Genomic DNA, 27,334 nt, shown 5'->3' on the forward strand with positions numbered 1-27,334 from the left:
CCCTTTGAGCGTTCGCCCGCTCTTCGACCCCTTGCCTAGGACGAGGGACTTTCTCTGGGCCTGCCTCCTCCCTCATTCACTTGCCAGCGCTTCCGAGGTCGCAGTCGTGGCTCCGGCCCGTGTTGGAGCAGGGACTTAGAATGTATAAGTTGCCCTTTTAACTAGATGTGTGTTCACCGTGTGTTACATAACTTATGGTTCCTTTACCCAACATGCCTGGTCCAACTTTATTTCTCCAGTCATACCATTGGATCCAGGGTATAAAGCCAATATTGCATGTCTTGTGCATAACTTTTCTAAAGGATTTTATTTTGTGTACTGTATCAGATTAGTGTACATCGCCATATAAAGTAAAAAGAAAAGTCTGCATATAAATAATGCAGCCAACTATTCAAGTGTCATACCAACTAAAAACACCAAATAAACCTTGAACAGTGGGGAAAAAAGAAGGCATAAAACCTCGAGTTCACCCTGGAGGTACCCAGAGGGGAGAAGGATAAACTTTGCCTGGGGCAGTGGGCTCCTGGGGAGCCCTAACGCTTCAGAAGTGCTCCCCATCTGAGGAGGAGCATTTAGGGTTTTTAAGGGAAGGGGCGGGTTTTCTCAGAAGAAAAGTGCTTGAGCCTGGATTGTGACCACAGAAACAGCACATGGGCGGTGTGTGTGGTGTTCTAACAATTTAACTTCACATGGTCTTTCCTATGGTTCATTGTACTGCATGCAAATGGAAGTTTTTGCAGCTAGTCTGCATGTAGCTTTTTTACATGGTTGACATTAATTCATAGGCATGTCTGTATTATGTTTGTCTTTGGCACCGATTATTCAACACACATTTTCCTGAATGTTCTTTTGTCTCACGTTCAGACTTAAAAAAACAATGTATATATGCCTGAAGTGAAAGCTCTATGAAATAACACTTACTGTATGCAGTATACTCTGATATTGTTAAACTTACTCTAAACGAGTCAGGAGGCGCCCTGACTGAGGGGCTCAGTTGGTTGGAGCATTGTCCCATATACCAAAAGTTCGTGGGTTCATCTTGGGGCACATACAAGGGGCGTACAGGGGGCGGCCAATCTATGTTTCTCAAGTTGATGTGTGTGCCTCTCTCCCTCACCCCCCTTCTTCTCTTCCTCCCTCCCTCTGTCTCTAAAATCAGTAAATATATCCTCAGGTGAGGATTTTTAAAAAATCAGGAGGATTTGGCTGGAAATAAATGACAAAGATGTATTCAGTGGTCTTAGAGGCTGCTAACTGGAAACAGGCCAAAAGCTAGAAGTCTTCCCAAGAAGAAGGAAAAATTGAGTTCTTAGAATAAAAGTCATTTTCTTGAGAATAATCGGTTCTGCATTCTTAACCCTGGGATTGGTCCACGACTGTTGTTACAGAAAAGCTATTGGGGTCCTTGGGGTCCTGCTGCTTGCTGCCACCCTCTAGGCAAAATTCCAGAGGCAAAGGTTTGGTGCTAAAGGAAAGGAGTCTTTATTCAAAAGCTTCTTCAAATTTTGGAATAACAGCTTTCTACATGCAGTTAGTCACTTAAGCCTATCAATTAAGGTTAAACTGGAACTCCTTGGTTTCAGCTTTAATCACTTAAACCTATCAATAAGGCTAAACTCTTTAACACCTGAGTTCTATCATTGTCCCTGTGTTTAATTATCTTATTTCTCTGGGGTTAGTTTACAAACTAAGACAACATAGGATACAAAAGCTACACAATTTTGGGAGAATGGCAGGCTTCTGCCTCAGAGCTTGTCCCCTCTAAAACACCCAAAGAAGAATAACCCTGCCACCCTTCCCCAGGTCAGCCAGATCCTAGGCTGTGCCTGGAGGAGCTCCTTCCCATACAAAATACTGCCTGTTGGGAAATGACAGGTAGCTGGAAATAACTAGACGGAGAGCCCTCTAGTTATTTCCATGGGCTCTGGTGGCATTCAGGTTCTCAGCCAATCCCATCCTAGACTGTTTACTATTGCCTTGGCAAAGTCCTCCTATGGCCTCACCCTCCTCCCGGGTAAAACCCTATGTTGGCTTTCTGTTGTACTTAGAGGAAATCCACATTCCTTACTAGGACCTGTAAGATCCTGTATATAACCTCACCTACTCACCAACCATATCTCTTACCACTGCCCTCACCAGCCAAACACACTCTACTGGCAGTCAAGTAGTTTCTATAACCTTCAAAGCCCTTTCCTACCTCAGGACCTTTGCCTTGCTATTTCCTTTGGTTGGTATAGTTTCCCCCTTGCCCTGCTCTTTTCTTATCCTTTTTATAGCTCAAATGGAGTATCCCCTTTCAATGTTGCTTTTCTTCTTCGTTCAATCCAAAATAATCCTCCTTTTTGTCTCTCATAGCACCTTGGTTAGTTTTCCCTTAAGTAGTTACCAGTTATAATAGTAGATGTATGTTTGTTTATTTGTTTAGTGCCTCCTTCATGAGAGTTAAGTTCTATGAAGGCAAGGGCTGTTGTCTATTCAGTAAGTGCTTAGCATGGCATCTGACATCCTAGGAATTAAGCAAATACTTGCTGAATCAAGTATATAATACTACTTCATTAATTTAACAAGTATAAATTAGCTAGACTCCTAATTGCTAGGCATATCAATTTTTATTTTCCTAAGTAATGGTTCAAAGCAAGGGTTTTTTTCTCCTGTAGCATTCTTTTTTACATCTCCCAAGGAGTCCTTGACTTTTTCAAGCTAATTAAGAATTTTGAATCTAGCAGTTTATAGGAAAATGACTTTTTCTGAGGCAGGCATGTGATTTGGGAGTAGAAGGCCCCCTGACATGGCATAGCCTGGAGGCCTGACTTCTAGTGTCTGCCTGGCCTCCAGCATGAGATGCATGTGGTCCTTAGGGTCTCTGGTAGAACCCTGAGTCTCCGAGAGGACAAACATACTATTCCTCTGTCAGATACTGCTAGGACCTGGAGCAAGAAGACACCAATGGAAAACTCCCCTGAGTTATTACTACTATTTTTTCTTTAGTCACTCAGTAAATAGCTACTGAGTGAATAATAGACATACACTAGAATTTTTTTCTTTTTTAAAAAACAACTTTATTGCCTTAGCTGGTGTGGCTCAGTGGGTTGAGTGCTGGTCTGCTAACCAAAAGGTCACCAGTTGGATTCCTAGCCAGGGCACATGCCTGGGGTGCGGGCCAGGTCCCCGGTTGGGGTGTGCAGGAGGCAAACAATTGAACTCACCCATGTATCCTTGCACATGGTCTTTCTTTCCCTTCCTTTTCCCTCCCTCCTCTCTCTTAAAAAATAATTTATAACTTTATTGATACATAATTAATATACAAAGAACTGCACATATTTAATGTATACAGTTTGATGAGTTTAGACATACACAAACCCATTATATGATCACCACAGTCAAGATATTGGCATACCCAATACCTCCAACAATTTTCTTGTGCCACCCTCACCTTTTTATGGCCAGAAAATTTAACACATGATCTACCCACTTAACAAATTCTGAAGGGCACATATTGTATTGTTAACTGTTATCTGCACCGTGTTGTGCAGCATATCTCTAGAACTTATTCATAGAGCACAACTGACACTTCATACCCATTGAACAGCTCCACATTTCTTATTGTATTTTTTCCATTGCTATTTTAAAGGCCCTTTATACCCCTCCCCCCACAACTGCACATTTAATATCCAAAAAATATAAGAAATTCCTAGAAATTCAAAGCAAAAAAACCCAATAACCTTAAAAGGCAACCTAGGGAAGGGGAGAAAATATTTGTAAGCCATATATGTGATATGCATTGTTTCTTTTTTTAATTGACTTTATTTTTATTGCTGACATTACTATGGATATCCCTATTCCCCACCTCCTCCTTTGCCCACTTCTACCCAATCCGTCCCCCTTCCCTCTGGCCATCCCCACAATGTTGTCTGTGTCTGTGGATCTCACATCTATGTTCATTGGCTAATTCCTTCACCTTCCTTCTTCCAGTTGCCCCTCCCTCCTCTCCTCTTGACAGCTCTCAGTCTGTTCCATGTATCCATGTCTCTGTTTCTGTTTTGTTTGTCTGTTAGAAGTGTTTTAAAGTTGAATACTTATGCTTTTATTTGGTTGAATGACAGACTTTTTTTTCATTGTTAGAGAATTTAATACCCCTCTCTTGTAACTGATAGGATTAATGGACAGAAATAAGCAATATGGATTTATATCACAGTGTAAATCATTTGACCTGGTTGAAGTTTATGGGATACTATATCTAATTACTGCATAATACACATTCTTTTTAGTGCACATGGAATATTCATCAAGATCTTCAGTTTTCTGGGTCATCAATAATTCCCAATAAATTCATTCCTTCCTGCCTTCTCTCCCTCTCTTCCCTTTTCCCAGCCCCTTTTCTTTTCTTCTTTTTAGCCTCACCAGAGCACATGCCCATTGATTTTAGAGAGAGGGGGAGGGAGGGAGTAAAACATGGATGTGAGAAACATCGATTGATTGCCTCTTGTACACACACCAACTGGAGACCAATCTGAAACCTAGGCACGTGCCCTGACTAGGAATCGAACCTGAAACTTTTTGGTTTATGGGAGGGCACTCCAACGGAGCTACACCAGCCAGGGCCCCATAAATTTCAAAGAATTGAAATAATATGCACTATGTTCTTCGACCACAAAGGAATTAAATAAAATATCAGTAATAATAAAATATTCATTAAATTGCTAACTACCGTTTTTCTTTTTTATTGAATTTGTTGGGGTGACATTGGTTAATAAAATTATATAGGTTTCAGGTGTACAGTTCTATAATACATCATCTGTATATTATATGTTCACCACCCCAAGTCTCTCTCCATCACTGTTTTTTTTTAAGAGTTTCTTTATTTTTTTAGAGAGGGAAGGGAGAGAGAGAGCGAGTGACACATCAATGTGTGGTTGCTTCTCAATGTGTGGTTGCCCACTAGGTACCTGGCCCACAACCCAGGCATGTGCTCTGCCTGAGAATCGAACCAGTGACCCTTTGTTTCTCACAGGCTGGCACTTGGTTATTGAGCCACACCAGCCAGGGCCCATCACTGTTTCTGAATGACAGAATTTAAAAATAAAATCTTTCTCCTGGCTGGCGTAGCTCAGTGGCTTGAGCGCGGGGCTGCAAACCAAAGTGTCGCAGGTTCGATTCCCAGTCAGGGTACATGCCTGGGTTGCAGGCCATGACCCCCAGCAACTGCACATTAATGTTTTTCTCTCACTCTTTCTCCCTCCCTTCCCTCTCTAAAAATAAGTAAAAATAAAAAATCTTAAAAAAAAAAATCTTTCTGAGTGTCATTTGGGAACTTATTTTCCTCAGGTAAAAGGGTACAAAAATTTCATAGCAAAATTAAGTATTTATATACAATATATAAGGTACTTGCCTTGGGATTATTTTTATATCTAGAAAGCTGTATGTTCACTCTTTTATTCTTGAACTTACTATACATAGTTAGGAAAATGGACTGTATTTATCTCTGTACCACCTTTTTGAAATAGTGTTGGAATTTTGTTCATTTTATAGCTGGAGATGCTGAAGTGTAAAGAAGTTAGTTAATAGATCTTACAACAATTCAGTAGCAGGACTGGAAAGAGGATACTTGTTTGTTAGCCCAAGAGAATGCTACAGGTTAAATTGTTCATTAACATGGACGGCTGCCTGGTTTTCTTGTACCAGATTTTAGTTTTACAGAACATGACTTGAATCGATAACATAGGTTGAATATAAGAGAATTTGAGCAATTCCATTCGTCACTGCTTTCATAAGAGTTAACTGTGTGGCAATTAATCAGCATTGTTTACTTGGGCTTTTTCTGTGTGTTTCTAAGGAAAGTCTGCCAACAGATCATTTTGTTCTGTTTTTCAGAATTCGGTTTTCCAAAGTAGTTGTTTACATCCATTAAATTGATTAGCAAGTTAAGCAAATTTTATAGGTTAAATTTCAAACAGCAAGTCAACTTCAGTCAGTTAATTAAATCATTACTTAAGGAAATTAAGTAATGACTGCCTCCCTGTAAGTATAGGTTTTTAAAATTCATTTGGAATATTTGCTTTAAACACCTATAGATAAAATCAGTAATATTCTAACTCCTGTAAGGGAATATGAAGTTTTGTGTAGATGGGCAGTTTCTAGAAGCCTGAATGCTTGTGAATGTATTACGGAATACTGAAGTGTTAGCTCTAGAGCAGATAGTTCCTGCCCAGTCGGGTTCAACAGCTTGTAAATCTAATTGATAGCTGAGACAATTGAGGGATTCTAGTTACTCGAAGAAACACTGGGGGGGATTGCATTTTATGTCCTTGGTGATAAGTTCTACTAATGTCTTTTTTTAACATGATGGAATTCTTTCTTTCATAAGAAAGGAATTTTCTATCTTTCTCAGTATGTTAACTTGGAAAATTTCAAACCCACGGAACAGTTGCAAACAGAGCACCATAGTTACCTGTATACCCTTTATATAGAGTCAGCATTTGTTAACATTTTGATGAATGAGCTATTTACCTTATCTCTCTTATACATGCAGCTTTCTCTACACACACACACACACACACACACACACACACTCACTTTCTTTCCCCTGCCCCCCCCCCACTTAACCATTTGAGAGTTGTAGATGTCATTTGATCCAATTTTTTAAAGGTATTCTCCTTTGTAACTATAATACCATTATCATACCCAGGGAATTTAGCACTGATATAATTACTGTTATTAAAATACAACCTATATTGACATTTCTCCAGTTGTCCCAATATTTCTTTTCACTGTGTATGTGTGTTGCCAATTCAGGGTCCAGTCAAGAATCACACATTGCATTTAGTTGTCATGTGTCTTTAATCTTCTTTATTCTAAAAATAGTTTCCTAGCCCCCCCCTTTTTTTTTATGACATTGGCATTGTGACAAATGACATTGATATTTGAAGAATCTAGGCCAGTTGTTTGGAAGTATATTCCTCAGTTTGGGTTTGTTTAATTATATCTTCATTGATAGATTCAAATTAAACATTTTTGACAGGATTGCTATATGGGATGTGTCTTTCTCAGTGCATCACATCATCATTATTGGTGCTGTTAAATAGGATAACATGATTAAGTTGATGTTTGTTAAATCTCACTGTATCCTCTTCCCAGCAACCTGCCACTTAGTGGTTGTTACAATGACTTCTTTAGGATAAAAACTGCTTCAAAAAATTTTTTGCGAATCAAAGGGTCGCCAGTTTGATTCCCAGTCTAGGACACATGCCTGGGTTGCAGGCCAGGTCTCCAGTGGGGGCCATGTGAGAGGCAACCAGACATTGATGTTTCTCTCCCTCTCTTTCTCCCTCCCTTTCTCTCTCTCTAAAAAAAAAATAAATAAAATCTTTAAAAGAAAGATACAGTATCACTTAAAAAAAGAAATAAATTGATATAGACCTCTATTTATTAAAAAAAAATTTTTTTTTCACCCTGGCTGCTGTGGCTCACTTGTTTGAGTGCCAGCCTGTAAACTGAAAGGTCACTGTTTTGATTCCCAGTCAGGGCACATGCCTGGGTTGCGGGCCAGGTCCCAGGTAGGGGACACATGGGAGGCAACCACACATTGATGTTTCTCTTCCTCTTCTCCTTCCCCTTCTCCTTTCTAAAAATAAAATAAATAAAATCTTTAAAAAAATTAACATGAGAGAGTTTCCCTTCTTTGGATATTGGTTCTAGAAAAGGCTGATGATATTCTTTGGATTCTTGAATTAACAATATTGACTTGGGCAATGAGGCAATAACTTAGAAGAGCCAGGGACAGATTTCCTGGGGATGAACTATTCTGCATAACAGGAGAGGCCATGATTTCGAAATAAAGTTGTAACAGTGGCACCTGGGATTGATCCATTAGCCTTGAGGAAAAATAACATTTGTTTTTCCCCAGCCCAGTTTGTACTAAGCAGGGATGTCTTAGTTGCTGTGTATTTTGGGGCACACAAGGAGTAGTAACTCAATTTCAAGCAAAGATAGGAGGAAGCCATGTGGGCTGACTTCCTGATTAAATAAGTAAAGATGACATATGATTTGATTTGTCCTTTTCAGCTTTACATGAACCATATCCCATACACTAATTGTGCATTGTCCTTCCTGTGGCTGGTCCCTTTTAAATACAATATTCTTTGTGACCTGAGTGCAATTGTGGTCATTTGGGCAAAGCAGCACTTTTGTGAAATCTTAGCTATTTGTTGAATGACTAGTAGCATTTGGTAAGCTTCACATGCTCGTTTCAGTACAGTGCTGACATCACCGTGACGATGTCATGTCCTTGTGTTGCCCATGTGGGGAAATCACCTGTCTATTTGATCCATGTTTTTGAAATTTTGTATCATCATTTTTATCATATAGCCTCCTGGTTTAAGAACATACAGTTTATCCCCATTTTTTTAAAATGTTTTATTTGTTGATTTGAGAGAGAGAGAAATATTGATTTGTTTTTCTACTTATTTATGCATTCATTGATTGATTCTTGTATGTGTCCTGACTGGGGTTGAACCTGCAACCTTAGTGTATAGGGGACAATGCTGTAACCCACTGAGCTACCTGGCCAGGGACATTTTTTTTTTTTTAAGACAGGGAAGCCTAGAGGGATTATTAACTCACTAAAACTCGTATGACTCATTTATCAATCATATAAGTAGCTGAGCCATAATATGAACCTAGATTTGTCTGATCTAAAAACTGCATAATTATCATAGTAGACTTCCTTCAGACTATTAAAAGCAAATATAGAACTTTCTGATATGGCATTATAGAATGGATCAATTATCATTTAATGCAACTCACATTGCTGTGCTCATTCGTAAATGAAATACAACATTTCAGTTTGATTAATTGTTACACGTGGTGCCAGGTTTTGACTGCTGCTTGACATGTGAACTGTACCTGTTGAACTGGGGTAGATGTCCTTCTTTGTTGTAGCTCTGTGGAGACCTGCAGGATCTCTGACATTGCTGGAATTCCCAGCGGTGATGCTGGTGTTAAGGATCCCATTTCCTGTGATTCAGCAGGAGGACCCGAGTTAATAGTTGGTGGAAGGCAGATGGTACTGGGAAGAGGTCATGGCTGTGGAATGAGATAGCACTGTTTCTACAGTTAATTTCCAGCACCCTCACACTGTTCATTGATCCCCAAACCCCAGTGTTCTTCCTGTAGCTAACTGCCCTCTGATGTCTGACTTCTCTTAACTTCTGTCTGCATAGTTTAGAGATAAATAGAGTATTTTAATCACCTACCTGGTGATGGATGTGTGATCCACCATGGCTGCAAAAAGGAAGGTATACCCTGAAATTGTCCATTACCAGCTAGGACTTAGGACATTTCCCGTAAGGTTGTAGTTCCAAAATCCTTGAACTGGACTGCTGAATTTTAACAGAGAAGTTACTTCACAGATATTTAATTAACACACAAGGTTATGAGCCCAGACTATGATAATTTACTTTTCTTTTGCAGGAAGGATGCCAATTCTGCACTGCTCAGTAACTATGAGGTAGGTAGCTTTGAAGTATTTTCCTCTCTGATAGTTTGTTCTTTGCTTCTGAAGATTATTGAATTATTTGTGGTTAGAAATGACTGAATTGACTTAGATTTTCCACTTTAAAATAGGACAGATGACATCATCTGGTGAACCTTGGAATAGTCTAAGCCTGGTAAAGTACAGTAATTCAGGAAAGCTGGGAAGACTTTAGTGTATAGGCAACCTTCCTGTAATCTGAAAATTTTAGATCTTCATTTGGGATGCCTCCATGGGATGGAAGCATGTATTTTGGAACTGTTTCTGTCAGCCAATTTTCTATTAAAATGTATATATACTTTTTCTTAAATTACCACTCTTTACCCATAAAATACTTTTGTATGTCATTTCGATTTTCATCCTAGTCTCATAAATATTAAAATCTTCATTTTGAAAGTGAGAGCTTAGTTGACTCACCAGTATGAATAATTTAGTAGGAACTAATAGATTGGGGATTTGGGGGCTTGAGGGTTGGGTTGCTGGGGAAAGGGAGGAAAGAGAGAAAGAGGTTAGTGAGAGGGGAGATATAACATTGTTGCCTGCCTTGCATTTTGCCTGGATCTTGTTTGGTACTAGCAGAACCAGCTGGTAGGTTAATTCCAGGTGTAGAAAGAACAATGCATACATACATTTGTTGTCAATTTTTCATATGTCAAAGGCTAAACTCAAAGACTTGTAGGAGATTTAGGTCTCCACTGTGTGATATGTATAGAAGGTGGTAGAGTTAACACAGTTGGCCATATTCCTCTCTTCCTGAAGATTCATCTTAAATGGTTGCTGGTCAAGCCATTGGCTTTTAGGAACCTCCAGTGTAGTCTCTGCTAAGTGTTTGGGTGTTTTATGTACTGAAGAAACATTGATTGCATTAATTGGGTCTCATGCCATTATTTTGGAAAATGACAGGTAAGGAATTGCATTGTATCTAGTAATGGTCTATGAATCTATACTTCCTTCAGTCCTCTGGTGCTATCTCTGAAACAGGAAAGAGATATACTTCCCACATCCTCCTTAATACTAATGTACATATGTTTCTCCCTTGTGGGGAAAATTTATTTATGAAGTTCTATAGCATTTTTTCCTTCATCGTCATCATTATTATTATTATTGGTAAACTATATTTTAGCACTTGCCTCATAATTTGTCTTTCCCAAAATAAATTATACTAGATTTTCATATTAGAGAAGTAGAATGTGCTTTTATTTTTAAGATTTTATTTATTTATTTTTAGAGAGGGAAGGGAGGGAGATAGAGAGAAACATCAATGTGCAATTGCTGGGGGTCATGGCCTGCAACCCAGGCATGTACCCTGACTGGGAATCGAACCTGCGATACTTTGGTTCGCAGCCCGCGCTCAATCCACTGAGCTACTCCAGGCAGGACTAGAATGTGCTTTTTAAAAAGATTATTTATTTTAGGAAAATTTACTTTTAAATAATCAAAATATTTTTGAGGTCTGTGGCAACCAGAGATATGGTATATATTGATAGGAAACATTTTAACTATTTTAAGTAAATTAATGCATTTGAATATTTAATGTGGATAAAAGAACATTTTTAAATTGTCATATACTTCATGATTGATATTTGCTATAATGCAACAGTTGCTGGGGGAGGGCTTGTGGGAAGAAAAGAGGTACTATTTTATTTAGTTTCAAAATTATTGACCTTGAAATAGATACATTTCTCAAACTCCTCTATAAAAATCTTTTATATATCTCTTCCTAGGTGTTCCAGTTACTAACTGATCTGAAAGAGCAGCGTAAAGAAAGTGGAAAGAATAAACACAGTTCTGGGCAACAGAATTTGAATACTATCACCTATGAAGTAAGCCTAGGCTACTGGAGGCTCTCCCTGAACCACCATTGAGGGGCGTCGTTGTAGTCTGCTGATGACTCGCCACCAAATCAAGATTGCTATTACCTGATTTGAATAGTTGTACTATAACCCCGTTTTTATTCTGTTTATGAAAGTGGAAAGAGTTTGGCCAATTGCAAGGGTTAGCCAACTATACAATTAGAGGAAATAGTCTCTAAAACTGTCCTTACTTTTAACACCAATTTCAAATCAGGGATCCCAAGGCCACCCTCAGATTCAGTAATTTTCTAGAAGTACTCACAGAACTCACTGCAAGCTAATGTATTCACAGTTACTATTTATTATTGGGAGAGAGTATAAAGTAAAATTAGTCAAGGGAAGAAGCAAATAGGGCAGATTTAGGGAGAAATGTCAAATACAGAATTTCCATTGTTCTCTTAATGTGATTGTATGTGACAATATGCACAGAATGTTGCTAACTGGGGAAGCTCAGCTGAGCCTCAGTGTCTGGAGATTTTACTGGGGCTATATTAACAAGCATTACTGAATGATTAATTACCCACGTAGTTCATCTCAGCCTCCAGGCTGAGTGATACTGTATGACCCAAAGCCCAGTAGTAAATCACATTGTTGAGACTGTCCAGTAATCTAAGGCTTAAGACAAAGATACTCCTATTGTAATAGCTATAACATTCCAAGAGACTAGAGATTACCTCCTAGAAGCTGAGGTCAAAGGCCAGACCTTTTCTCTGGGCAGTGCCAAATTCTTTATTACACAAAAGTGTTACTTTTCTAGAAAACTTAGAATGTACCAAAAAGCATTAAGACAACAAAAGTAATTCATAATCTTGATTTCTAGGGAACATTTTGCTGCATTCTCTTCATCTTAATGCTTCCTCCGTAAAAAAAAGTTTAAGCCATTATATTTGTTATAGGTGATGTCTGATTTTGTATCTGTCATTTTAATTTGTTTTCTTGTTATTTCTTTTCTGTTCTGATTTTGTCTCTGTAGAGGATTTGATTTTAATTTCTTTAATTTATCTTTTAGCACTTTTGTCACCATTCCTCCTCACTCAGTTAATGTTCATTTAATCATGTATTTAAAACCCTGTCATTCACTCACGTTCTTTTATATTATATAGTTCATCTCTTTCAAAGAAGAAGAATATTTGTTGGTAATTAGTTTGATAAACAAAAATTAAAACTGTCAAGTACTTTTAATCAGTTTAAACTCATTGCTACTCCTTAGGTTCTTTTAATTCATGTGCCTTATGGACAGTTATTGTGGTACTAAATGTTTTGAGGCATTTTATACCTGAGAATATATGTCTAATGTTCTTAATGTGAATAATCACTCATTTGAATATGGAATTCTCGGGTTCAGCTTTTATTCTGCAGGGCTCGATATGTATTGCTTGATCTGTTTGTATTTGTTGTTCTGGAGGAGTGTGAGACCAAAATGATGTTTGCACTTTTGAGAGATTCTTTACTTGGATGCTGAGGTTACTGATTATTTTTCAGGTTTGAAATTCCTCTCACATTATGTCTAGGTGTGGTTCCCTTTAAAAAATAAATAAAACTCTTTTATTTTGAAATAATTTTCTTCTTTGATTTTTATTTTTTACTTTTAAAGATTTTACTTATTTATTTTTAGGGAAAGGGAGGGAGAAAGAGTGGAGAGAAACATCAGTGTGTGGTTGCCTCTCGCATGCCCCCAACTAGGGACTTGGCCTGCAACCCAGGCATGTGACCTGACTGGGAATTGAACCAGTGACCCTTTGGTTCTCAGGCGGTGCTCAGTCCACTGAGCCACACCAGCCAGGGCTGAAATAATTTTGTTTTTATGGAAGAGTTACAGAGATGGTGGTGAGAGTTCCCATGTACCCTTCCTCTAGTTTTCCCTATGTAAATCTTACAGAACCATGATACAATTATTAAAACTAAGAAATTAACATTGGTACATATTATTAAACTAAACAAAAGATTTTATTTAAAATTTCCCAGTTTTCCCACTAATACCCTTTTTTTTTCCCTGTTCGAGGATCCAGTCCAGCACACCATTTTGTATTTAGTTAACATGTTTCCTCAGTATCTTCTCGTCTGTAACAGGTCCTTAGTCTTTCCTTGTGTTCCATGACCTTGGCACTTCTGAAGAGTACTGGTCAGGTATTTTGTAGGAAGTCCCTTGATTCTGCTATGTCATATTGGTTCATGACTAGATTGAAATTAATGGCTTTGGGGGAAAAATATCATATAGGTAGTACAGGGTACATGGTATCAGGGTCTTATTACTGATCCTATTTGATCACTTGGTTAAGGTGCTGCCTACCTGGGTTCTCCACTGTAAAGTTGCTGTTTGTCCATTTCCATAATCTGTTAGAAAGGAGTCACCAAGTCCAGCCCATATTCAAAGGGAAAAGGATTAGGCTTTACCTCTTGAAGTGAGGGATATCAAGGAACTTGAGGACATATGTTAAAACCATCACAGTAACTGATAAAAATTTGGGGGAAGATGCTGAGGCCATGTAAATACCCAATTTCTCCTTAAGCCTTTGCCCATTAATTTTAGCATTCATTGGTAGGTCTTTCCTGCAGTAATTGGTACTAGGGTGGGACTGCCTAATGGTGACTTATTTCCCTCATTTCTTTCATGTTTCATAGTTAGGATTCTTCTGTAATAAAGAGTTGTTACTTTTTATCTATTTATTCAGTCATTTATACCCATAGGGATTCATGGTTGTTTTATTCTTTGGGTTTCTTGTATTTAAAAAAATTGTCTGAAGTATGATAATGCAATTATCAGATTACATTTTTTCTTTTTAAGATCAGAAAAGTTTTCTTCTAAGCTTTCATTAATCATTTTTCCTGTTCAGGCTGTTGCTTCTCTTTTTTGAAGAATTCCTAGAATATTAAGATTGAGTCTCCTGAAGGCATTTGTTTTATAAAAGATTTTTGAATCACAATTTTAGGATACTAAATTATAGCCATTACTTTCCCTTTTTCTAATTCAAACTTGCTTTTTCCTTTTTTTTAGACATTAAAATACATATCAAAAACACCATGCAGGCACCAGAGTCCTGAGATTGTCAGGGAATTTCTCACAGCAATGAAAAGCCACAAGTTGACCAAGTAAGTAAAAATAATCCTAAGTAGGAAAAGTGACACATAATGAAAATAATTTACAAAAGCCACCCTCAGCAACTGTATTTTTACACTTAGTTGGGTTTTGAAGTTTAATTAACCCTCAATGTACTTTCTTTTTTTAGTTGATTTTAGTGAAAGACACACACACACATTGATTTGTGTTGTTCCACTTATTCATTTATTGGTTGATTCTTGTATGTGCTGTGACTGGGGATTGAACCCAGAACCTTGGCATATCAGGACAGCACTCTAAGCAACTGAGCTACTCAGTCAGGGCCTCAGTGTGCTCTTTTAAAGTAATATTATGGTATTATAGATGAGACACTGAGACTTCAATATCCTTCTTGAGACAGCAACAGAACATAGTGGGGTTTTTAATCTTAGAGATTGTTTTTTGGAGTCCCAGTTCTATGACCTGTCCCATCTCTCAGCATTCAGATCAAATTGGTTGAAAAATATGGTTCACAAATTAAACTGCTGTTTAATTAAACTGACTGTTTATAAAGTCAGTCAATTAAGTCATTTGATATTTGGGTTTGGTTAGGGCAAAAATGGCTTGATAATGTCTATTCTTCTAGTGCCCAATTATTTTTCTTGGTGGCTTTCTTGAATACGGTAAGCTTGTAGGAATTAAAATTATTGAGAATTAGATAAAGATTTGACTTGAGAAGAAAACTACCCCTAGCCTTTTAGAATTAATACCAGAACTGATAAATTCTAAAAATTTTTGTCATTTCATTCAGGATAACCAATAATTTTCTTTAGGAGGAATCTCTTGGTGCTATTTCAGGCACACAGTTGATATGCTGTCAGTGAACTGAGTGCACGCTCCTTGTTTCTCTTCTCCAGATGAAACCTGAAGACAAATATCTTTTAAATGTGTGTACATATATGTGTGTACATATATGTGTGTGAAATTATGAGTGTGGGTGTGTATATATAGTTTGTCTTATTTTTAATTATAAAATGCACAGAATATAAAATTTACCATCTTAGCTCTGGCCAGGTAGCTCAGTTGGTTAGAGCACTATTCTGATATGTCTAGGTTGTGGGTTTGATCCCTCCCTGGTCAGGGCACATACAAGAATCAACCATTGAATACATAAATAAGTGGAACAACAAATCGATGTTGCTCTCAATCTCTCTGTCTCTCTTCTGTCTGACTTCCTCCCTTCCTTTCTCTCTAAAATCAGTAAATAAAAATTTAAAATAAAATAAAATAGAATTTATCATCTTAACATTTAAATCTACAGTTTATTAATGTTGAATATATTTACATTGCTGTGCAGCCAATATCCAGATCTTTTTAATCTTGTAGAACTTAAACTTTATATCAATTAAACAATTCTCCATTTCCCTGTTACCCTAGCTCCTGACAACCATAATTTCATTTTCTGTTTCTATGAATTTGACTACTCTAGATACCTCCAATAAGTGGAATCACACAGTAATTGTCTTTTTAAAAATATCTAAACCTGGCTGGTGTGGCTCAGTGGATTGGGCATCAGCCTGCAAACTGGAAGGTCATCGGTTCTATTCCCAATCAGGGCACATGCCTGGGTTATGGGCCAGGTCCCCAGTTGGGCGTATGCAAGACGCAACCAGTCAATGTATTTCTCTCTCTCTTCCTCCCTCCCCTCTCTAAAAATAAATAAATAACATCTAAAAAATATCTGAATATTATTTTTTACATATGTATATATTTACCATTTTAACCATTTTTAAGTGTGAAATTCAGTGACATTAGGTATATTCACGTTTTATACAACCATCATTGCCACAGAGTGAATTAAACAATAACTCCTCATATTTCCTACCCTCAAGCCCCTGGCAATCACTGGTCTACTTTCTGTCTCATGAATTTGACCTCATATGTGGGAATCATATAGTATTTGTACTTTTGTGTCTGGCTTATTTCATTTAGCATTATGTCTTTAAGGTTCATCTATCTTGTAGCTTGTATCTTGTATGTGTCAGATTTCTCTTCCTTTGGAAGATTGTAGAGTATTCCATTTTTTGTTTATACCACATTTTGCTTATCTCTTTTTTCATTGATGTACACTTAGGTTGCTTTCACCTTTTGGCTGTTGTGAATAATGATGCTGCTATGAACATAAGTTTACAATTATCTTTGAGATTCAGCTTTCAGTTCTTTTGTGTATATAGCTAGAAGTCAAATTGCTGGAGCATACAATAATTCTATTATTAATTTTTTGAGGAACTGCAATATTGTTTTTCATAGTAGTACCATTTTACATTCCCACAGCACTGTGTTAAGGTTTCAGTTTCTCCACATCCTCATCAACTCTTGTTTTTTTTTTTATAATAGCTATCTTAATGGGCATGAAATGGTATCTCATTGTGGTTTTGTTTTGCACTTTCTTCTTACTAATTGATTGATTTGAGACAGGGAGAGAAATGTTAATTTGTTATTTATGCATTTACTGCTTGACTCTTGTATGTGCTCTGACTGGGGATCGAACCTGCAACCTTGTCCTGTTGGATTGTGCTCTAACCAGCTGAGCTACCTGGCCAGGGCCTCTTTTGCATTTCCTTAATGATTGGTGATGTTGAGCGTCTTTTCATGTGCTTATTGGCTATTCATAATCTTATTTGGAAAAATGTTTGTTCAAAGCCCTTTGCCCATGTTTGAATTGGGTTGCCTCTTTTTTTCTTGTTGAATTTTTGGAGTCTGGATCTTAATCCCTGTCAGATATATAATCTGAAAATATTTTTCTCCTGTTCTGTGGGTATCCTGTTTACTCTATTGCTAGTGTCTTTTGATGCACATTTAAAATTTTGAAGTCCAAGTCATCTATTTTTTTTTTGTTCTCTGTGCCTTTCGTGTAACATCCAAGAAATTACTGTCAAATCCAGTGTCATCTGTCTTTTCCCCTATGTTTTCTTCTGAGAGTTTTGTACTTTTATATCTTTTGTTTGGGCAGTAGGTCAATTTTGAATTAATTTTTGTGTGTCGTGTAGGGAAAGGATCCACTGTCATTCTTTTTCATGTGGATATCCATTTTTACCAGTGCTATTTATTGAAGATTGTCCTTATACACTAGATGGTCTTGGCAGCTTTGTTGAATATCATTGACCATATATGTGAGTGTTTGTTTCTGGGCTCTTTATTCCATTGGTTTGTATGTCTGTCTTTATTCTAGTACTACACTGCTTGGTTACTGTAGCTTTTCATTTATTTATTTATTATCCTCACCTGAAGACATGCCCACTTGTTTTAGAGATAGAGGAAGGGAGGGAGAGAGAGGGAGAGAAACATTTATGTGAGAAAGATCAATCATTTGCCTCTTGTATGTGCCCAGACCAGGGACTAAACCTGCAACCTAGGCATGTGCCTTGATGGGGAATCAAGCCCACAGCCTTCTGGTTTATGGGATGATGCTCCAATCAACTAGGCCACACTGGCCAGTGCTGATTACTGTAGCTTTGTAGTAAGTATCGAAGTCAGGAAGTGTGAGACATCCAACCTCGTTCTTTTTTCAAGGCTATTTTGGGGCCCTTGTAATTCCAGATGAATTTTAGGATGAATTTTTCTATTTTTGCAAAAAATGCCTTTGGGATTTTGACAGGGGTTGCATTGAATCTGCATATTGCTTTGGATAGTGTTGACATCTTAAAAATATTTGGTCTTCCAGTCCACCAACAGAGGCTGTCTTCCCATTTGTTTATACCTTCTTTAATTTCTTTCAGCAACATTTTATAGTTTTCAGTGTACAATTCTTTTACCTCATTTGTTATGTTCAGTCCTAAATAAATGTAAATGGAATTGTATTCTTAACTTTTTCAGATTGCTCATTGTCAGTATATAGAAACCACACAATTTGCATGCCAAGTTTGTATCTTGTAACTTTGACGAAATTATTAGTTCTCACTGTCATTTCTTCATACAGGATCATGTTGTCTGTAAAGAGAGACAATTTTATTGCCTCCTTTCCAATTTAGATGCCTTTTATTTCTTTTTCTTGTCTAATTGTGATGCGGGGGTCACCGGCCAGCAGTGATTATGGAACGCTGCAGATGGCTTTTCGAAACGTGAGAAAAAACATGTACAGAGACAGACCAGTTTCTGTGGAGAAGTAGGGACGGAACAGCCACCCCCTCTAGAGGGGAGCGTGCCAATTTACCGTCCAAACCGGCTTTTATTGGGTTCATTTTGCATAAGAATTCAGGTAAAGCACACTTACTCATTGTGAGGAAGTAAGGATCAAACAATAGGTAACAAGGAACTCTGAGGGTCTATTTTGAGTCAGGGTCAAAGAGCTGTAAGACTTTAAGGAACAAACTAACTTCCTCCTTGGACCCTTCTCATTTAACTGAGAGCATTCTAAACAAAGAAGGTTTCACAGGAAATTACATGTTCTTTCTTAGGCCTGATCACCCAGGGAACCCGCCCATTCCAGCACAGGGTGGCACCACCCTGTCATTGTCTCAGGCTTAGGTGGAGCAAGGGAAGTAAGGCAGCCAAGAGATTAAGAGATTTTCTTGAGGAGCAGGAGGACTCGGGCTTTGTCAAAGCCAAAGGGTGAGAGTCCATCACCCCCTTTTGCTGTAGCCCCCAAAGTCCTTTTTTTGGGGCTTCCTACGATTGATTGAACGTGCCTGTCTTAGGCCGTTCTCCCCTTGGGGAATCTTACCCGTCATTGGCTAACGGACCAAGCATTGGGGTCCAGGCAGGGTGAGGTATGAAGGAGCAGAAGCAGTGCTCCTGTCAGGGAGATAAGCTTGTCTCCTTGCTGGTTTTCGGTTCCAAGGGCGTTCCCTTAGCTTAGGCGGGGGTTACAGCTTCTGATACCAGGCAGGGCGGTTCTCAACATAATTGTTCTGGCTAGAACTTCCACTACCATGTTGAATAGAAATGGTGAAAGCAGACATCCTTGTCTCGTTGATCTTAGAGGAGAAGCTTCTAACCTTTCAACATTATGATATTAGCTGTGGTTTTTCATATATGGTCTTTATTATGTTACAGTAGTTTCCCTCTATTTCTAGTTTGTGCATATTTTAAAATGAAATGGTGTTGAATTGTGCTGCATGCTTTCTCTGCATCAATTGAGATAATTATGTGCATTTTTTCCTTCATTTTTTCCATGTATGTTACATTGATTGATTTTTATATGTTGAGCCATCCTTGGATTCCATGAATAAATCCCACTTGGTTATCATATATAGTCCTTTAACGTGCTAGTATTTTTTTTTTTTGAGAATTTTGTGTTAATATTTATAAGGGATATTGGTCTGTAGCTTTTTGTAGTATCTCTGTCTGACTTTATGACAGAGGGCAATCTTGGCCTCATAGAATGAGTTAGGGAGTATTCCCTCTTTATTTTGGATGAGCTTAAAAAGGATTGGTGTTAATTCTTCTTAAATGTTTGTTAGAATTCACCTGTAAAACCATCTGGTGCTGGGCTTTCTTTATTATGAGATTTTAGAACATTAATTTAGAGTCTCCTTACTAGTCTAGAGTAGATCTGTTCACATTTTCTATTTCCTGATCATTTAGTCTTTACAAGTTGTGTGTTACATATACATGGTTAGGACCACATGTATATATTTTGGGGGGAAGATTATTGTTACCCAAAGTCATTCTTGATCTTTAGTATATTATAAGCTTTATGGAGGATTTACGTGAAAAGTTGGAGTGGATAACAGAAGATCTTCCCTTACTGAAAGCCAGTATAAATTATATGAAATTGAATCAGGGAGGTTTCATGTCTCCACATTACAATGACAGTAACTTCCATTTATGGAGTCCATTTAGGGTTCCATACATTTAACATTCTCATTTAATGATTAGTTGATTGATTGATTGATTTTTGTGAGAGACAGGAAGGGAGGGAGGGTGAGAGAGAAACAGTGATTTGTTGTTTCACTCATTTATTCAATGTTTGGTTGATCCATGTATGTGCCCTGACCAGTGTGGAACCCCCAACCCTTGTGAATCAGCACGACTCTCCAACCAACTGAGCTTCCCAGCCTGGGCTCTCATTTAATTTTAATTCTTACAGAAACCTAATGGACTGCTGCTACTACACAGACTCTACTGCCAGCAGGGATATCTTCTTGAGTTTATTACTTTATGTTTAATTGTATAATTTTTTCTTTTTAGCTGTCTTTGCTTTTGATTCCTGAATGATAAAGCACTGTTATTCTACCTGTTATGATGAATTAATTTCATTCCCTATAACCCCAGTAAATCAATCTACCACCTCATTGAGTTATTTTTTTCTCCACTTTTTTATATATATAGTAAGACATTTATTATAAGAATTTGGCCCATGCGATTGTAGGGGTTGTCTAGGGAAGTCTTAAATCCATAGGACAGGCTGTCAGAAAAAGCAGGCTGAAGCTTCCAAACACTTTACTTTTAAAAAGATTTTATTTATTTATTTTGAGAGAGAGGATAAGGGAGTGAGAAAGGGAGAGAAACATCATTCAGTTGCCTGTTGTTCATGCCCGACCAGGGACTGAACTCACAACCCAGATACATGCCTTGATCAGGAAACAAACCTGCGACTTTTTGCTTCATGGGATGTTGCCCAAAAATCCGAGCCACCCAAAGAGGGCACTTGCAAACAATTTTAATGGAGAAGGCCAAGATGGAGGAAAGGTGAACTTGTGAGAGCACCAGAGGTGTAGAGGATTGAAGTTATTTTAGTCTGAATGTTTTTTGACCATTGTCACAGTCTTTAATGCTGATAAAAACAGGCTTGCAGCAGGTTATGTTTACAATGGAAAGAGTGGTAGCTGAATCCCCAGTGGTGGTGTGGCTTTGTTGCCTGTTTTAGGTCCAACCTGTACGGTTAATATTTGTGATGTTTGAAGTAGTCAGGGGTGCCTGGTCTTATCCTGTAGCTGAAAACGTTTTTTTTTAGAAGTGCATATAATCAAATGGTTCGGAAATTAGAGGTTAGCTCTGAAAAATAGGCGAACTTCCAATGGAAATGTTCCTATAGAACATGAAGGAAAGGAGAGGTGAGAAGAGAGCGTGTGAGTGTAGGAGAATTAAGGTTTTGGCTGGTTTTTATGTACACTGCCTCACTTAATCCTGACAGCCAACCCCTTGTTTACAGATGAGTGAACTGAGTCTCAGATTAGTTATAAACATGCCCCAAATCAGGCATATAGTAAGCAGTAATCCAACAGTGAACTCTTTCATCTTAACCAAAGTGTTCTGTAGTTTTTCTGAGAAAGCTGGTAAGTTTGTGTATCAAGATAGTGGATCCATAACAGCATTGTGATTAATAGAGGAGAAGAGGGGGGAGGAGGTAGAAGAGGATAAAGGGGGGGAATAAATGGTGATGGAAGGAGACTTGGGGTGGTGAATACACAATGAAATATACAGATGATGTATTGTATCATTGTATACCTGAAACCTATATAATTTTATTAACCAATGTCACCCCAATAAATTCAATTAAAGAAAAGAGATGGTGGACCCGCTGGGCCCTTTGGATGTCCTTGCCTGGGCACTGAGAAGGAGCTCTTTCTTCTGGGGAAAAAGAACAGAACTATTCCCTTCCAATAGCCAAGCAAGGGAATATTTCACCCTAGAAATTTGAGTTGACACTGGACTGATATAAATATTTTTTTCAAAGTTTTATGTCATTAACGTACAAGTAACTGCAGAACAGTTCCATCACCCTCAGATATTACCTATCGTTTTGTAATTAATCCCTACCCCTATACCCAGTGCCCGGCAAATGATCTGTTTTCTTTTCCTATAGTTTGCCCATTCCAGAAAGTCATGTAAATGGGACTGTAGTACATAGCCTTTTGAATGGGGCTTCTTTCACTTAGCCTAATGCATTTGAGATTTCACCCACGTTGTTGCATATATTAGTGGTTTATTGCATTTTATTTGCTGAGTAGTGTTCCATTGTATGGAGGTACTGCAGTTAGTTTATTCAATCACCAGTTGAAAGATATTTGAGATAATTCTAGTTTTTGGCAGTTATGAATAAAGCGACTATAAACATCTTATACAGGTTTTTGTGAAAACATAAGTTTTCTTTCTCCTGGGTGTGGTTGTTGAGTCATACATCAGTTGAACTCTTTAAGAAACTGCCAAACTCTTTCCTAAAATGACTGCATCATTTTGCATTTGCCCTAGCAATATAAAAGAGTTCCACTTACTCTATATCCTCATCAATACTTAAAAATACCAATACTATAAAATACCAATACTATAAAAATACCAATACTTGGTATTTTTAGTATTTTTTATTTTAGTTCTTACTGGTTTGAGGTGGTATCTCATTGTGATTTTAATTTGTATTTCCATAATAATCAGTAATGTTGAACATTTTCTTATTCTTATTTTGTTTGTATTCTTTGATAAGGTGTCTATTCAGATATTTTGCCCTTTTTTATTTATTTCTGAATTTTAAAAAGTTCTCACCTGAGGATATGTTTATTGATTTTAGAGAGAGAGAAAGCAGGGGGAGGAGGGGTTGGAGAGAGAAACATAGATTGGTCCTCCTGTGTGCCTTAAGACCAGGAATCTAACTCTTAGCCTTTTTGGTATACAGGACAATGCTCCAACAACTGAACTACCCAGCCAGGCTATTTCTGAGTTTTGAGAGTTCTTTATATATTGTGGATATAAGTCCTTAGTTCAGTGTATAATTTGCAAATATTTAATCTCTGGTTGTCTTTTCATTCTCTTAATACTGTCTTTCTCAGGGCAGAAGATTTTAATTTCGATGAAGTCACACTGATCTTTTGTTTTCATTTGTGCATCCCTGTTTTGTGATCATACCGAAGATCACAAAGATTTTCTCTTATGTTTTCTTCTAGAAATGATCCATTTTAAGTTAATTTTGGGGCTACAGTGTGAAATGGGGTTGAGATTCACTTTTTGGTTATGTATAGATTCTGTACTCTTTCAGCACTGTTTGTTGGAAAGACTATCCTTTCTCTCTTTAATTGCTTTTGTAGTTTTGTAAGAAATCTGAGTCTGTTTATTGATTCCATATTCTGTTCCACTCATCTGTGTATCTACCCTTCTGCCAGTACCACATTGTCTTGATCATTGCAGCTTTACAGTAAATGTTGAGATCAAATAATACGAATTCTTCAACTTTATTTTTCTTTTTCAGAATTGCCTCGGCTTTTCTGTTCCTTTACCTTTTTATATGAAATTTTTAATTGCTTTTTTTTTTTTAATCCACTTTCCCACTTTCCTACCTCACCTACCTCTGGCAACCACTCATCTTTTCTCTGTATCTATGAGCTTGAGTCTTTTTGTTTTATTTATTTATTTATTTATTTATTTATAGATTCCAAGTGTAAGAGAGATTATACGATATTTTTATGGCTGGATAATATTAATTTTTATATATATATGCACATATATATGTAGAAAAGTCAATTTTTCATATTTGGGCTGTTACCAATAATGCTGCAGTGAACATAGGGGTACATGTATCTTTTCAAGTTAGTGTTTTTATTTTCTTGAGATAAATACCCAAAAATGGAATTGCTGGATCATATGGTGGTTCTGTTTTTAATTTTATGAGGAATCTTCATATTGTTTTCCATAGTGGCTTCACCAATTTATTGTACATTCCCACCAATAGTACACACATATACAGGTTTTCAAAGATTTTATTTATTTATATTTAGAGAGAAGGGAAGGGAGAAACAAAGAAAGAGAGAGAAACATTGATCAGTTGCCTCTCACATGCCCCTCAACTGGGGACTTGGTCTGCAACCTAGGCTTGTGCCCTGACTGGGAATTCACCTTTTTGGTGCATGGGATGATACTTCAACCAACTGAGCCACTTGGCCACTTTTAATTAAATGGTTGATTTCCTGGAGCAGATTAATGTGTTCATAGGTTATTCATGACTGTCACAAGCAAAGCTACGGGCAGTGGTTTTCTACAACTAAACACTAGAGGGGGCCAGCAGGCTTCTTCCACTGTGACTGGAGCCTGGCTCCTCCAGGAGGTAGCCAACCATTGTAGCCCATTGGAATTCATTTGGCCTCAGTGTCTGTTATCCAGGCGACTGCTTGCCGCATACCACCATCAGTACCTGGACCATCTTTTGCTTAGCCAGTGCAGTTTACGACAGGAATCAGATTTATAATAGACACTGTTGATGTGCTCTTTAATTTTTATATCTGAATATCTCACTAGAGCTTTTTAATAACTAGTAATAAAATAGAACAGTTATAACAATACACTGAATAAAAGTTATGTAAATGTGGTCTCTCTCTCTGTCAAAATACCTTATTGTGATGTATGTACAGCATGGATACATGGGACAGAGGGATGATTCACGTCCTAGGCAGGGTAGTGTTGGGTGTTGTGGTATTTCACCACATACTCAGAATGGTGTGCCATTCAAAACTTATAAATTGGTTATTTCTGGAATTTTCTAGTTAATATTTTTGGACTGTGGTTGACTGAGGGTAAGTGAACCTTGGAAAGCAAAACTGCAGATAAGGGTCGAGGGTGGGGGCGACTGTACTCGAGATATGAGTGCTTAGGGCAAATGAAGGCATATAAACCTAGATAGACTGACAAAGACTGAACTTCAGTGGGTTCTGGAGGCTGAACCTAGGAAGTTGAAGATCATACCAAACCCTATGGAGAGTGGGAGGATTATAAGCAGGATAATAAAATGACCAGATTTACATCTTATTTAAAATATACTTGTAGAGTTAGGATAGATTGAAAAAGTGACAGAATTGAAGTGGCTGGTAGAAATGGTGAGGAGGGGCAGATATCTTGGGGGAAAAAAAGAGTCACTAATATTTTTGTGACTTTATATGGACAGTGGCTGAGAGGGAGGAGTCAAAGATGGCCCTCAGGTTTCTGGCTCGAGTGTTCAGCTCTTAATAAGGTGAGAAGTACAGAGAGAAGAGGGGCTTGTTGGGAGGTGTAGTCATATTGCTTTGGGATGTGTGGTTTGTCACGTGTGTCAGAGCTGTCTAGATGGAATTTGGTTACAGAGGTCTGGAGCTCAACTTGCAAAGCATGAAAACATGGATTCTTCATTAAAACTTATAGTAGCAGATAAAATTGTGAGTTTTGAATGAGGATGAAAGGTGGCACCATGGAAATGCTACCGAGGCAAGCAGAAAAAAAAGAAAACCTAGAAAGAGGTGAAAGAGGAATAGTCAGAAAGATAAGAGAATTGGGAAATAATGGTGGTGTGGAAGTCACAAGAGTAGATAGTTCTAAGCAATGCTAGATACACAGAGGCAGGACAGAGAAGCATCCACTAGAGTTGTCAATGTGGAGGCCACTGGGCCCTTTAGTGAAACAGTTTTGGGGATTAGCTGGGGCAGGAGCTAAAAGTGCATTGAATTGGGAGGTGAAGGGAAGAAAGTAGAGACAATAAAAATAGGCTTGGTTATGAAGTCAAACCCCCACCCCCCAAAAAAAGTTGAGCCTGCAGTACATGTGGCTGTATGATTTTACTTGAGTGCTTAGCATCTTGGTGTAGGAGCAGAGGACTTGCTTGGTTGGTTTGATTCTGCATTGTGCTTTTCAGGGAGCAGCTATGAATGTTTTTGTTGCTCGAAGTCTTACAAGATCCTTTTTGTAACTGGGAACAGTTGCAGCAGTTCAGAGCCTGGCAGAATAATGACTGTTGGACAAAGTTCCATTGGTTTAATTGATTTGTAGCCAAGATGTCCATTTATTCAGCTATATCTTTTCTCTATTACTGTTCTTTATTTATATTGTTGGGTGATGGTGGTTAAAATGAATAATTTTGTTTTGAGCAAGGATTCATGTTTTCCACCTCAGTTGGGCCTTCAAAACCACTTGATGACAATTGCTAGTCCCTTCACCTGATCTCTGCAGCTTGTAGTCCTGTTAACCCTCCTCACGTCCACACCTCTCAGATGGTGACTTTACTTCTGCTTCACTGAGAAAACTATCTAAAGTGGACTCAGTTCCCTCATGTTGCCTCAAATTTGCTTTTTCTTTCCGCTTTGCTGTGTTCTCAGTAGAACATGAGCCCCCTTTGATGAAACTTTGGACTTCTGTTTCTGTAAGGGTTTTTCCCTTAGATAATTCAGCCTCTCCGCGTGCTTGTCCTCTTAGTCCGTAAACATGTTCCAGTCTCCTTCCAGAACCTGCCCTTTTCTTCGACACTGAGCCAAACTGGACCCGCAGCCACCAACAGCAAAGGTCATTATCCAACATAGCCAGCTTACCCTGCATAGCCTTCCGGGAATTCAGTGTACCCTCAGACCCTGCTTCTTCCTCAGACTCTACCCTGATGCTTCACCTGCGTACTCTATCATCTGAACTTTGGGCACCCATGGCCTCTTTTTTCTGGCACGTCACTAGATCTTCCCCCGGCCCAATCTGTGGCTTTTGGCCCTTTAGGTTTCACAATCCCCATGACTTATTATCTGCTTGGTTCCATCCACCCACCTGGTTCAACAGTGCTGGTGGAAGGAGGGTATGACGCAGTGCCTGATTTGGAGCTGGGGCTGCTGCTGGCAGCATTCTGCCTCTGCCGCCAGGACGCCCTCCCAGTGCTGCTCAGCTTGCAGTCATGCAGGCAGCCAGTGTCCTTGGAACTCAGTGGAAGGGAGACTTCTTCATGGGCAGCCTAGATGGTGGCTACACCATGTGGTAAGGAACCAAGGCCACCACTGTGCCAGGAAAGACATCCTATAACTTCAGCATGTCTCACAATATAACCGATTTAGTTTTATTAACCTGAAATTGCAGTTTGTTTGTTTTTTTTTATTTTATTGTTCAATTAGAGTTGTCCACATTTTTCCCCCATTACTCTCCCTGCCCTACCTACCCCCCAACTTTCACATGCAATCCTCCCTCCCACCCCCACCCATTGTTTTT

At 38.2% G+C, this 27,334-nt stretch overlaps 1 protein-coding gene and 1 pseudogene across 2 annotated transcripts in view; both read left to right on the top strand.

The window, feature by feature from the left end:
- The window catches only part of LOC123806386 (CGRP receptor component), a 35,648-nt gene that overhangs the window by 286 nt on the left and 8,028 nt on the right, over positions 1 to 27,334 (top strand). For both annotated transcript variants that reach the window (XM_045819490.1, XM_045819489.1), the window contains exons 2-4: positions 9,469 to 9,505; positions 11,254 to 11,352; positions 14,378 to 14,472. In XM_045819490.1, the coding sequence (XP_045675446.1) occupies positions 9,469 to 9,505; positions 11,254 to 11,352; positions 14,378 to 14,472 (231 nt within the window). The remainder of the gene's footprint in view (positions 1 to 9,468; positions 9,506 to 11,253; positions 11,353 to 14,377; positions 14,473 to 27,334) is intronic.
- LOC123806271 lies at positions 25,498 to 27,110 on the top strand (annotated as a pseudogene).

This window comes from Phyllostomus hastatus, unplaced genomic scaffold (genome assembly GCF_019186645.2).
Source record: "Phyllostomus hastatus isolate PE091 unplaced genomic scaffold, TTU_PhHast_1.1 phas_scaffold_385, whole genome shotgun sequence".
Classification (NCBI taxonomy): domain Eukaryota; kingdom Metazoa; phylum Chordata; class Mammalia; order Chiroptera; family Phyllostomidae; genus Phyllostomus; species Phyllostomus hastatus.